The sequence below is a fragment of the Catharus ustulatus genome, chromosome 26 (genome assembly GCF_009819885.2).
Source record: "Catharus ustulatus isolate bCatUst1 chromosome 26, bCatUst1.pri.v2, whole genome shotgun sequence".
NCBI classification, from domain to species: Eukaryota; Metazoa; Chordata; class Aves; order Passeriformes; family Turdidae; genus Catharus; species Catharus ustulatus.
Window position 1 is genome coordinate 6712313 of NC_046246.1, and position 13995 is coordinate 6726307.

General features: G+C 50.4%; 2 protein-coding genes across 2 annotated transcripts; one reads left to right on the top strand and one right to left on the bottom strand.

The window, feature by feature from the left end:
- The first annotated feature begins 4325 nt into the window (after positions 1-4325).
- SYF2 (SYF2 pre-mRNA splicing factor) lies at positions 4326-7712 on the top strand. The gene is made up of 7 exons (XM_033080840.1): positions 4326-4409; positions 4489-4611; positions 4769-4894; positions 5787-5904; positions 6516-6606; positions 6980-7078; positions 7178-7712. Exons 1-7 carry the CDS (start codon positions 4353-4355, stop codon positions 7341-7343), a joined length of 780 nt encoding a protein of 259 aa, XP_032936731.1. The 5' UTR covers positions 4326-4352; the 3' UTR covers positions 7344-7712.
- Positions 7713-8334: 622 nt separating this feature from the next.
- On the bottom strand, positions 8335-13939 carry RSRP1 (arginine and serine rich protein 1). The gene is made up of 6 exons (XM_033080839.1): positions 13693-13939; positions 13537-13592; positions 11276-11845; positions 10345-10499; positions 9261-9344; positions 8335-8846 (listed from the first exon to the last, which is right to left on the bottom strand). Exons 1-6 carry the CDS (start codon positions 13761-13763, stop codon positions 8658-8660), a joined length of 1125 nt encoding a protein of 374 aa, XP_032936730.1. The 5' UTR covers positions 13764-13939; the 3' UTR covers positions 8335-8657.
- Positions 13940-13995: the final 56 nt, after the last annotated feature.

Sequence of the window (13995 nt, forward strand, 5' to 3'; positions counted from 1 at the left end):
CCATGGTGACCCCAAACCATCCCATCCCAAACCATCCCATCCCAAACCATCCCATCCCAAATTGTCCTACTCCTCTCTCCCAGCCCATTGTGGATCCCAAACCATCCTATCCCAAACCATCCCACCCCATCTTCCCTGCTCCTGGTGGTCCCAAACCACCTCACCCCATTCTCCCAGCCCGTTGCCCCAATCCCAGCTCTGATCCAGGGCAGGGAAAGCCTGGGCAAGGCAGCCCCTCCTCAGGGCACCAGGGACACCCAGCAGGACCCCAAGGAGGATTTTCCATTTTCCATCCCAGGGACACCCAGCAGGACCCTCCCTGTGGCTCCAGGATTTCCCATTTTCTATTCACAAGGACACCCAGCAGGACCCTGAGTGACCCCAAGGAGGATTTCCCATTTTCCATCCCAGGGATACCCAGCAGGACCCTCCCTGTGACTCCAGGATTTCCTATTTTCCATCCCAGCAGGACTCTCCCTGTGACTCCAGGGAGAATTTCCCATTTTCCATTCACAGGGACACCCAGCAGGACTCTCCCTGTGACTCCAGGATTTCCCATTTTCCCATTTTCCCATTTCCCATCCAGGGACACCCAGCAGGATCTCCCCTGTAACTCCAGGATTTCCCATTTTCCCATTTTCCATCCCAGCAGGATCCCCCCTGTGGTTCCAGGATTTCCCATTTTCCATCCCATCAGGATCCCCCCTGTAACTCCAGGATTTCCCATTTTCCATCCCAGCAGGACTCTCCCTGTAACTCCAGGATTTCCCATTTTCCATCCCATCAGGATCCCCCCTGTAACTCCAGGATTTCCCATTTTTCCCCTGGCTGCTGCTGGCATTAAAGACAAACCACTGGCATCCTTTGATCTCCAGATCAGCACCTAATTCAATCCCCTCCTGCTCATTGCTGAGCATTAAACTGAAACCCTAAGCCAGGCCTGCAGCCATTTGGCTGGGCAGGAATTGATTTTGGCCATCAGCACTTTCTCATTTTCGATGGAGTCCCCACGTAACCAGGTTAATTCTGTTAATCCCATTAGCCAGGTACTTCTGGCCCTGCAGCCCAATGATTTTGTGTCTGAGCTGAAAGATTGGAATTGCAACCCAGGAGGACACAAACAGGAGCTTGTGATGGAGAGGAACCGGCCTGGCACACAAAAAACCCTAAAAACCAAACTCTGCTCACATTTCCCCTCCCTCCCAACACCCCACACACAACGAGATCCATCCCAAATTAATTCCCCAACACTTCACACCCCCATTTTTTGCTGGATTATTGTTGTTATTACAATTTTCTCATGTCCTGTGCAAGGTTCAGGCCCAGTTTTGCTCTCCTTGAGCTCCCCAGGGATCCTGATCCCAGTGTCCCACTGGTCCCAGTCCCAGCCCAGTGGGAACCCCCCAGTGCAGATTCACCCCCAGCTCTGAGATCCCCCCAGGAATCCCCAAAAAAAAAGAGTTTTAAACTAAAAGATGCAGATTTATCAGGGATAAATCCTCTGTGAGCACAGAGCAGGTGGAGCTGGGAGTGTCCAGGGGAAGGTGGGGATGGGTTTGAAGGTTCTTCCATCCCAAATTATTCTGGAAGGTTCTCCCATCCCAAATAATTCTGGATTCTCTGATCCCTTGGTGCCATTCCCACATCTCAAATCCTTAATTTTCAGATTTTATATTTCTTTATCACTCTGAACTTCACATAAAGTTCATGTTGAGTTCTCCTCCCAGCTCAGGCACAACAAAAATTCTTTTCCAGCCCCAGAATAGAGGACACTGCTGCAGCTTTGGGCCCAAAAAGTGCAAAAATCAGCAAATTGAGAAGAATGGGATTCCATAACCTGGAGCTGGAATTGGACAGAGAATCCCAATGTGTAAATGGACCAAAACTTGTAAAAGTGTGAAAACTCCTGACTCATCTTGGGTGTAACCTCAGCCAGGCTCTCCTGCCCAATCCTTTAAAGGATTTTTAATAAACACTTCTAAATATTTTTAATACATCCCTACTTTATTCCTTAATTCAGCCTCTCAAGGCATCACTGCTGCAGGTGCCCAGTGTCCCCCCAGCCATTTTTCTGCTTTTTTCCTCATTTTTTTTCCCAGTTTCCCAAATTTTTTGCTTTTTTCCTCCCCTATTTTTACAGAGATTATTTTTGTCACGTTGGGCACAGCAGGGAATTGTCCCAAATTCCCCAATCCCAGTGCCCAGAGCTGGGGCTGCCACTGCCATGAATGGATTTTCAGGGTTTTGAATGTTTGTGTTTCTCTGCTCCCCCTCCATTGTCTGCTCCAGCTCTGCCTCCCCTGCAGCGCCCAAATGAAAGGAAAAATTCCAGTTCCATGTGGGACAGGGGCTCGGAGGAACTGACTCATCTGGGCTGGATTCCCCTCTGGAAGGGGCTGGGTGTGCAGGGCTGGGCTTTGGGTCTGGGATTTCATGGTTTGGGTGTGAAATTCCATGTTTTGAGTGTGCAATTCCATATTTTGGGTGTGAAATTCCATGTTTTGGGTGTGGGATTCCATTATTTGAGTGCATAATTCCATATTTTGGGTGTGAAATTCCATGTTTTGAGTGTGCAATTCCATGTTTTGAGTGTGTAATTCCATGTTTTGAGTGCATAATTCCGTGTTTTGGGTGTGTAATTCCATGTTCTGGGTGTGTGATTTCATGTTTTGGGTGTGTAATTCCATATTTTGAGTGCATAATTCCACGTTTTGAGTGTGTAATTCCATATTTTGGGTGTGCAATTCATGTTTGGATGTGTAATTCCATAACTCCATATTTTGGGTGTGTAATTCCATGTTTTGGGTGTAAAATTCCTTGTTTGGGGCGTGCAATTCCATATTCTGGGTGTGCAATTCCATGTTTTGGGTGTGGGATTCCATGCTTTGAGTGCATAATTCCATGTTTTGAGTGTGTAATTCCATGTTTTAGGTGTGTAATTCATATTTAGATGTGTAATTCCATAATTCCATATTTTGGGTGTGTAATTTCATATTTTGAGTGCATAATTCCATGGTTTGGGTGTGTAATTCCATATTTTGGGTGTGTGATGTCATGTTTTGGGTGTGCAATTCCATATTTTGAGTGTGTAATTCCATAACTCCATATTTTGGGTGTGTAATTCCATGTTTTGGGTGTGAAATTCCTTGTTTGGGGTGTGGGATTCCATATTCTGGGTGTGTGATATCATGTTTTGAGTGTGCAATTCCATGTTCTGGGTATGTGATTCCATATTTTGAGTGTGCAATTCCATATTTTGAGTGCATAATTCCATGTTTTGAGTGTGCAATTTCATGTTTAGGGTGTGCAATTCATGTTTGGATGTGTAATTCCATAATTCCATATTCTGGGTGTGTAATTCCATATTCTGGGTGTGTAATTCCATATTCTGGGTGTGTAATTCCATGTTTTGGGAGTGAAATTCCTTGTTTTGGGTGTGAAATTCCTTGTTTGGGGTGTGGGATTCCATATTCTGGGTGTGTAATTCCATGTTTTGGGTGTGTAATTCCATGTTCTGAGTGTATAATTCCTTGGTTTGGGTGTGGGATTTCATGTTTTGGGTGTGTAATTCCTTGTTTTGGGTGTGCAATTCCATATTTTGAGTGTGCAGTGCCACAGCTTGGACCTGCATGCAGGGATTGCAGGAAAGGCTGCAGGGATGGATGCAGGGACAGAAGGGACAATATCAGCGGTTCCTCTCGGTGTTTTTAATCCCCCAGCAGAAGCGGAGCCGAGGTTTGCTCATGGCTGGGGCTGTGATTCCCTCTGCTGGAGCCTCAGCTCAGGATAAAACAGCTCAGCCTCACAATTCCCCACCCAAATGGGCTTGGGGAGCTTCTCTGGCCAGGAAACCAAAAACCCCGAGCCCTCGTTCTCTGCTGTGCGCACAGAAAGGTTTTACACAGAGATAAAAAATTGTAATAAATCTCCATTGAAGGCTGGGACAGCCCAGGCTCTGCAGTAATGCCACAGAAGTTGCGACAAAACCTTGGGAAGCTCTGACTTTGCCTTTGTTTTGGGACACCTGAGGGATTTATTTTTTTTTTTTTTTTTCCCCTCCCGGATTTCGGGAGAATTCAGGATGCAGCGGGGGCGGCGGCAGCACCTCCCGCCCGCTGGGGGGCGCCCGGCAGGACGCGCCGGAAGCCGGGAGTCGGAAATGCCGGAAGCAGAAGCGCCGGAAGTAGAAAGCACCGGAAGTCGGAGGCGCCGGAAGCTGGGAGTCGGAAGTGCCGGAAGCAGGGAGTCGGAAGCGCCGGAAGCAGACGTACCGGAAGCAGAAACGCAGGAAGCGGAAGTGACGGAACAGGAAGTTTTTGTACACCGGAAAGCGGAAGTGCGGGCGTTGCGCGATGGCGGCGGCGGTGTCGGCCCTCAGCAGTTTGGGGGTGCCCGAAGATGATGTTGGGGTGAGGCCGGGACGCGACCGGACGGGGCGGGGGTCCGGGATCCCTCGCGGGGCTCCCGGCTCAGTGCGGGTCTTTGCAGAGCGAGGAGGAGGAGGAGGAGGAGGTGGAGGAGGCGGCAGAGCCCGGCCCGGCCGCGGCGGCGGCGGCGGAGCAGAGGCGGGAGGAGCGGCTGCGCCGGTTCCGGGAGCTCCACATGAAGCGGGTACGGGGACGGGAGCGGGACGTGGTTGTGCTGGGAGGTGTCCAGAGCCCCAGGATTGCTCTGGGGTTGCTCTGGGGTTGTTTATTTTGGTTCTGTGCCCCCGGGGGTTCGGGGTTTCTCTCTCCCGGTGCTCGAGCGCTGCCCTGTGTGCTTCCAGTACGAGGCGTGCAAGCTGAACAGCCAGGAGGTGGTGGAGGAGGACAAAAGGCTGAAACTGCCCCCGAACTGGGAAGCGAAAAAAGCTCGGCTGGAGTGGGAGCTGCAGGTGCAGGAGAAGAAGAAGGTAAAAAACTCCTCAAGCTTTGCAGAAATGTCCCCCCCAAATCCGGGTGTGCTCAGAAACTCCTGAGTGCTTCAGTACCTGGGAATTCTCTGTGCCCTGCAGGAATGTGGGGTTTTTATTTGGATTGGGGAATTCTCTGTGCCCTGCAGGAATGGGGGGTTTTTATTGGGATTGGGAATTCCCTGCAGGAATGTGAGGTTTTATTTGGATTGGGAATTCTCTGTGCCCTGCAGGAATGGGGGGTTTTTATTGGGATTGGGAATTCCCTGCAGGAATGTGAGGTTTTATTTGGATTGGGAATTCTCTGTGCCCTGCAGGAATGTGGGGTTTTTATTGGGATTGGGAATTCTCTGTGTCCTGCAGGAATGTGGGGTTTTTATTTGGATTGGGAATTCTCTGTGCCCTGCAGGAATGTGGGGTTTGATGGGATTGGGAATTCTCTGTGCCCTGCAGGAATGGGGGGTTTTTATTGGGATTGGGAATTCTCTGTGCCCTGCAGGAATTGGGTTTTTGTTTAGATTGGGAATTCTCTGCGCCCTGCAGGAATGTGGGATTTTATAGAATTGGGAATTCTCTGTGCCCTGCAGGAATGGGGGGTTTTTATTGGGATTGGGAATTCCCTGCAGGAATGTGGGGTTTTTATTTAGATTGGGAATTCTCTGTGCCCTGCAGGAATGTGGGGTTTTTATTGGGATTGGGAATTCTCTGTGCCCTGCAGGAATTGGGTTTTTATTTGAATTGGGGAAATCTCTGTGCCCTGCAGGAATGTGGGATTTTATAGAATTGGGAATTCTCTGTGCCCTGCAGGAATGTGGGATTTTATAGAATTGGGAATTCTCTGTGCCCTGCAGGAATGTGGGGTTTTTATTGGGATTGGGAATTCTCTGTGCAGGAATGTGCAGCCAGGGGTGAGGACTATGAGAGGGTGAAGCTGCTGGAGATCAGCGCTGAGGATGCTGAGAGGTGGGAGAGGAAGAAGAAGAAGAAAAATCCCGACCTGGGGTTCTCAGGTAACTGTTCTGAGGAACTCCTCTGTTGTGTTTGGGGTGAAAAGTGAGATCAGAGCCATGGTTTGTCCCAGTTCTGGTGCAGATGTGAGAAGCAGGGCTCACTATTTAAATTTTTAATTAAAAGTTTAATAAGGGATAAAAGGGACAACATCTGCCAGAAGCTCCTTTAGCTTAAAACAATTTCCTTTTCCATTTGTACAGTGCATGGGTTAAATGAGAGTTATACATTGAATATTCCACATCATTGTCTGAGTTAGTTACACAAATAAAAGCATTTTAACATGACAAAGTTTTAATATTGGGCTAAGCCCTAAGATATTTTTATCACACTCTTTATATATGTAAGCTGTATGGTGCTGACAGATTATACTATACCAAAAAGCAGTTAAAAGGAATTAAAAATTAAAATTAATTTAAAAAACATATCAAAAATCTTAGGGGTCAAGAATAACTTGAAAAATCCAGTGCGTAAAATGAATTAAAGATTGTACCATGTCAAAAGTTTTAGGGGTGAAGAATAATTTGCAGAAGCCAGTGCCTGACTGCAGAAGGCAGTGCTGTGAAATCTGTAAATATAAATAATATAAAATAAAATCTTTTGCTGTCCCCAGACTACGCGGCGGCGCAGCTGCGCCAGTACCAGCGGCTGACCCGGCAGATCAAACCCGACCTGGAGCAGTATGAGAAGCTCAAGGAGCAGTAGTGAGTGCTCAGTTCATCCTGGGTTCCCTCTGAATTCCCTCAGAATTCTCTCTGAGGGCTCAGCACTGGCTGGTGGCACTGGGTGGGCTCTAACCCTTGTGGGGTGTGAGAAATCCCTCGAGGGTATCAGAAATCCCTTGTGGGTGTCAGAAATCCCTTGTGGGTGTCAGAAATCCTTTGTGGGGTGTCAGAAATCCCTTGGGGGTGTCAGAAATCCCTACTGGGTATCAGAAATCCCTTGTGAGTGTCAGAAATCCTTTGTGGGGTGTCAGAAATCTCTGTTGGAGTGTCAGAAATCCTTTTTGGGTGTCAGAAATCCCTTGAGGGTATCAGAAGCCCCTGCTGATGGCGAGTGTCCCCTGTGTCCCTGCAGTGGGGAAGCTCTGTACCCCACCTCAGACAGCCTCCTGCACGGCACCCACGTGCCCTCCAAGGACGGCGTGGACAGGATGGTGGCAGACCTGGAGAAACAGTGAGTGAGGGGCACAGGGAGGGCAGGGCTGGGCTGGGCAGGGGGTGCAGGGCAGGGTGGGGGTGCTGCAGCCCCAGGCTCAGCCCCTGCTCCCCCCAGGATCGAGAAGAGGGAGCGCTACAGCCGCAGGCGCCCCTACAACGACGACGCCGACATCGATTACATCAACGAGAGGAACGCCAAGTTCAACCAGAAAGCTGAGAGGTTCTATGGGAAATACACAGCTGAGATCAAACAGAACCTGGAGAGGGGAACAGCTGTGTGAGCCTGGGGCTTTTTTCCCTCCCTTTTTAAAATCAAACATAGAAATATTCATTGGCTATATTCAGTTCAAACTGCTGATTTTCACCAGAATTGATTATGTAAATATCTGCTAAAGAAATTTCTGCAGGACAAGGCCCTGAAGACAAGCAGGGCACAGTGAGGGGCCTGCCTGGGACAGAGCTCTCCTGGCTCCTCTGTTGTCATTTTCAGACAATTTTTATTATTTAACTTTGATCAGAAGTGGATTGGAGCTGTTGCTCTCTGGGCTCAGCATGTTCAGTGTGCTAGAGGTCATTTGCATAATTTGCTGTAAACAGAACAGCCAGGTTCTGCCCTTCCTGCTTTAAATAAACTTTGCTCTCATTTGGGAGTTGGTGTCTGTTCTCAGCTTTGTTTGCCAGCAGTCACATTCCCACAGCAAGGCAGCAATTCCAAGGTGGAATTCCCCTCTGGCACCAATTCCAAGGTGGAATTCCCCCCTGGCAGCAATTCCAAGGGTGGAATTCCCCCCTGGCACCAATTCCAAGGGTGGAATTCCCCCCTGGCACCAATTCCAAGGTGGAATTCTCTCCTGACAATCATTCCAAAGTGGAATTCTCCCCTGGCAGTGCAGCTTTCCAGCCTCACTCCCCTCATAGGATAAACTCAAGACTTTCTTAAAGAAACTTCCAGAGTCGAGTGGTTGAATTCAGTTTATTTTACTGATAATTTATTTATACAAAACCCAGGTTTTTTTGTCCTCCTGAAGTCCTGGAGCAGAGCTCTGGAAGTCCTGGCCCTTTTTCCTTCCTGCCTCCCAGGGAAGCTGATTTCAAACCAAACCAAACCAAACCAAACCAGTCCTGCTGAACTCGAGTTCAGCATCCAAGGGACAGGGGAAGGAAGATCCAAGGTGCCACAATCCCCCTTCCAGGGGAGGGAAAGGCCCTGAAGGAGGCAGAATCCACTGGGGAGGGCAGGGCAAGCCCAGCAATGAGCACAGGCCTAACACCTGACAGTGCAAAACTAAACTTTATTCACTTAAGTAAACAGTTACACAATGTAAATCCAGGTGTTCAAAGAACAGCTACTCATCTATGGTTTAGAAAAAAGTTACCCACCTGCAAGGTCTAGTCCAATAAAGCAATACAAAATATTTACAAATATACACAAGATTCCCATCTGTGCCTTCTGGATCTGTGCTCTCTATCTGAAAGAGAAACCTAAGATTCCAAAAATTAAGACTTCAAAATAAATACTCAGTATTAACAAATCTTCCAGCCCATCAGAACTCTCCATCTCTGCTGAGGGGTGTGAGGTGCTGGCAGTGCCTCCCTCAGCGTGCCCTGAACAGGGAGCTTTTGGGTGAGAAGTTCAGGAATGTTTTCTTCTCCTCCTTCTTGACAGGAACCCACTGCCCATAGGGGCTTCCCTTCCTGTCATCCTCCCTGGCTGGAGAAACCACAGGTTCCTTAACCACAGCATGGCTCACTGGCTTCTGCAGGGCAGGCTTGGCCATTGTGTTCTGGAAAAAAAAAATGAAAAAAGAGAAATTTCCTGTAAGAAAAGGTGCTAAAACCAAAGGGTTTATCTGTGCTGAGTGTATAAATCAGATAAATGTTTTCTCTCTGATGCTTATACTGGGATCAATCACATGCACTCAACACAGGAGAAATCCCTGAACCCAAAGTTTGCATTACTGAAACATGCAACTTGAGAGAAGCTGTTTTAAAATAATTACATTGTTGAGGTTGAGGGTAAACAATTATTTCAAAGACACTGCTGAGGTGAGTTTAGAGTGCTCTACAGAGAATCATGATCAAACACTGAATTCCTTTCGCTGTCATCATTAATGGGGATTTGGGAGGAGGATTTGGGAGGAGGATTTGGGAGGAGGATTTGAGGCAGGAGGGCTCAGTGCTGGGATTCCATCACTCACATTAGGGCTGAAGGAAATGCTCCTCTGGATTGTTGCTCTCTCCATGGCAGCCCTGCTCACGTCCTCAGCTGCACTCCCAGGTTGCTAAAGAAGAGCAGACACAGCTTAGGGGGATCCCTGAGCCAGGGCAGGCCCAGCTTTGTGTGAGGCTCTCAATGTTCACTCTGAGGTGGCCAAAAGCCACAGCAGGGCTGAGCCCAGCAGGGCAGGCAGCTCCTGGGCAGGGCTGTGCCAGTCCCAGGGGATGGACAGCTCAGAGCAGGGCACAGCACAGGCTGAGAGCCCAGGGCAGTGACACTGAGTGGCAGCAGCTCTGCACACCCATCCTGCACAGCTTTGGAGAACAACAATCAACTTATCTGCAAGGGGTGCAGGCCTCTTCTTCTGTACTCTCTCAATCTGCAATATATTGCATATGTTTATGAAAGGGGTGCCTGGAGCATTTGTGTCAAACCCTCAGCAAATTCACTTCCCTTTCCAGCAGCAGCACCTGAGCCCCACAGGTTTGGATTTACTGGCTCAGGGTAACAAACCACGACAGAACCAAACTAAAATTCAACTTGAAGCTGCTCCAGTTTCTCCCTCCCTTCAATTCACAGCAGCTACAGCCCACAAAGTCCCTTAATTACCACCAGATTTTCTTCCTCATGTCTGGAACCATAGTCATGATTTCTATAAGACAGAAATAAAGTATGTAAAATGCATTGTGTGCTTGGGTATGGGATTTCTGGGAAACAGTTTGTTGCACATGAAAAACTTTTAACAGTTAAAAAAGGCAGAAAGATTTAACCTTAAAAAAAATAACCCCACACTATTTACTAGGTTTGGCAAGGAGACTCCTGGGTTTAGAAGGCACAAATCAGAGAATTCATGGGAAATGTCCCATGAGGAGAACAAGCCAAAGGAACAAGTCTCCTGTGCTGGACACCAGGGATCCAACACCTCACACTGGGCCCCTCTGCTTCCAGCTTAAGGCAAAGCTTCTGGAGAAGCTTTTGTTCAAGAGTCTGAACTGCAGAGCACAACCACAGCCATGCAGACAAGTGTAGGAGGTGTTACCTGTGCAGGGAGAATCCACACCTACCTCAGCTGGCTCCCGGGCCTCCTCCCGCTCCTGCTTCTCACTTTTCACCTCCCTGGCAGGAGCAGGGAGCTTCAGGCTGGCTGGCAGGACAATGTTGTCTGTCCCCAGAGCTTTGGCAGCATTGGCTTTTGCAATTTCCAGCAGTTCCCTCTTGTCTGGAAGGGGATGGAATGAAAAAAAAAAAAAAAGTGTTTTGTGTTACATTAAAATCCAAACCTAAAACCTGCAGGTTCTGCAAGAATCAGCTGGGACTGATCTCATCACAGCCTGTCCCTGGGGCAGTAATGTTCTGATAAATAAATAGTAATGTTCTGATAATAATAATGAATTATAATGTTCTGATCAATAATAATAAATAATAATGTTCTGATCATACTAAATAATAATGTTCTGATAATAAAAAATAATAGTGTTCTGATAATAAAAAATAATAATGGTCTGATAATAATGAAGAATTATAATGTTCTGATCAATAATAATAAATAATAATGTTCTGATAATTAAATGATAATGTTCTAATCGTAATAATGAATGATAATATTTTCTGATCAATAACAGTAATAAATAATAATGTTATGATCAATAATAAGTGATAATTTTCTAACAAAAATAATGTTCTGATAAATAATATTAAGTTATAAAGTTCTCATAAGTAATAATGCTCTGTCAAATAATAATGATAAACACATTGATGAACCACACCAAGCTCTTCTTTCACTTGTGTTTACAAACCAAGCAAGCAGAGGAGAATGTGCCCAGCTCAAACCGAGCCCATCCCACAAAAACAGAACCCCCAAACCAAACCCACAAAAACAGAACCCCCAAACCAAATCCACCCCATATAGAACCCCCAAACCGAGCCCATCCCACCCAGAACCCCCAAACCGAGCCCACCCCACACCCACAGCCCCACTCCCCATTGCCCCCTCACCCTTGTCGCTGAGGTGCAGCGGGGAGCGGCTGCGGGAGCGGCTGCGGGACCGGGAGCGGCTCCTCCAGCCGCGGTACGCCTCGGGGTAGATGGTCCTGCCGAAGCCGTAGTAGCGGCGGCCGCGGGAGCGCGAGCGGCTCCGCGAGTACGAGCGCCGGTAGCAGCCCCGGGAGCGCGAACGGGAGCGGGCCCGGCGGGAGCGGGGCCGGTAGTGCCGGGGCCGGTAGTGCCGCCGGTAGCGCCGGTAGCCGCGGGAGCGAGAACGGGAGCGCGAGTAGGAGCGGGAGCAGCGGCGGGAGCGCCGCGCTCGGGAACGGGAACGGGAGCGGGAACGGGAGCGGCTCCAGCTGCGGGAGGAGCGGCTGGAGGAGCTGCTGGAGCTGGAGCTGCGCGATGAGCGGCTGGAGGAGCGGCTGGAGGAGCGGCCCGAGCGGCCCGGGGAGTCTGTGTGCCGGGGCGAGCCCAGGCTCAGCCCGTCCATGCAATCCGTCACACCGCCCGTGCTCCGGGCACAGCCCTCAGCGCCCGCCTCGCCTTTGGCCGCCGCCCGGCAGTGCCCGGTCTCTGTTCCTGCGGGAGGACACGGCAGCTTCAGCACCGACGGCACCAACATCCCAGCCCTCATCCCAGCCCTAAAAACGGGATCGCAGCTCTCATCCCAAAGGGATATCGGCCTGGAGCTGCGCTGAGCCTGCCCTGGAGGCGGCCGGGCACGGAGCTGCTCCCTAAACTCAGCTCCTGCAGCTCCTTTTCCTTGGGATCCCTCTCCCTACAGCACAGCCCAGCCGTTCTCAGAGCCAAGGATCCAAATCCATCAGATCCCAGCGTCCCTATGTGACACAGGCAGCACGGCCAGGGAGAGCTGGACAGCCCAAAAACCCCCAGGCATCCTCCAGCAACAACAACAACAACCCCAAAAACCCCCAGGCATCCTCCAGCAACAACAACAACAACCCCAAAAACCCCCAGACATCCTCCAGCAACAACAACAACAACCCCAAAAACCCCCAGGCATCCTCCAGCAACAACAACAACAACAACCCCGGTAACAACCAGCCATCCTCCAGTACAACAATCCCAGTAACAGCCCCAGTAACCATCCCAGTAACAAAACCCATCTTCCAGCCCTGCAATTCCCTCTCCTGCAATCAATCACAAACTGAATCGCAGGCTTGTATTGACAAAAGAAAGGCTTCAGTTTAAACCATGAGTGGTTCTGTGTAGAGTATTGGAGAGAAGTCTGTCTGGGTTTTAAGGTGGAAAATCCTGACATTCTCGAAAAGAATTTTCAAGGTATTTTATCTCCCATCTAGCCTGGATACAGCCTATAGTATCTGTGATACAAAATACCCATTTTCCTTCCAGCTCAGTACAAATGGAGCAGTTTGCTGCTACAGTTACACAAAGGTTTTTACTGCAACAAGGTAAAAATAAAAGTATTTGTAAACACAAAGCAGCTAACATCTGCCCTGTATGTGTCACAAAATCCGTGTACACACACACCCCAGCAGTGCATGCAACAGGCTGCTGTTAACAATATTGAACATGAACAGTGCAAAACACGGCTGGTGATTCACACAGCACGGCACTCCTTATGGCTCTAGATTAATAATTAATAATGAAAATGGCTGTGCCCGGACTGGCAGCCATTTCATGGCTACAAAGGTTACTCGGGGTAAGGATCTTACCACAACACTTCAACCCTGAGTTACGTAACCAGTTTATAGTTTAGGGAAGCTCGCTTTGACACGGAATTTCTATTTAGCGCTCAGTGCACAGCGAGGTTAGGCAGTAAATCCAATAAATTCCACTGAAATGTGGAATTGAGCTTGCGGGACAGCTGTCAGACGCATTTCTGTCACTGCCGCTCCAGGTAAAGTTTCACTATCACCCCTCTAGGGCAGCCCAAGGTCACCCGGCTGGGACGGGAACAGAATCCCCGAGCGCCGCCGGCCCCGCCCGGCCCGGCCATGGGGGCACGGCCCCGGCCCCGGCCCCGATCCATCCACGGGGGCACGGCCCCGGCCCCGATCCCGATCCATCCCCGGGGACACGGCCCCGGCCCCGGCCCCGATCCTGAGGGCACGGCCCCGATCCCGAACCCGATCCACGGGGGCACGGCCCCAGCCCCAGCCCGATCCTGAGGGCACGGCCCCAGCCCCAGCCCGATCCATCCACGGGGGCACGGCCCCGATCCCGATCCTGAGGGCACGGCCCCGGCCCCGGCCCCGCTCCCCGAGCCCTCAGCGCCCCTCACTCACCGCTGGGCGCCGCCGGGCACGCCCCACGCTGGTTCCCCTGAGGCACCTGGGCGCTGCTGCAACACAACCAATAAAATCCATTAAAAACCAATAAAAACCCAGCCGCGAGCGATCCACGGCCCCCCCCTCCGCGCTCGGCCCGTCCCGGCGCCTCACCGGCTCCAGCCCGCCGGGCTGCCCCCACACGGGTCCTGAGGGGAGAGCCCCGCTTCGTGCGTCACCCCCATAGCGCCGGGCCCGCTGCGCCAGCCGCGATCGGCGACAAAAGGGCGACAAAAGGGCGACACAAGGGCGATAGAATCGCGACGGAACCAGAGCTCGCTGCCGCCTCCGCCCGCTGCCGCCGCCCGCCAGCGACTGAAGCGCCGGCCCAGAACCTTCCAGAACGTCCCTCCCGTTACGCAACCGCGCGCTCGCGGCGCACGCGCTGCCCCCGCCCCGGCGCTCGGGGCGCGCCCC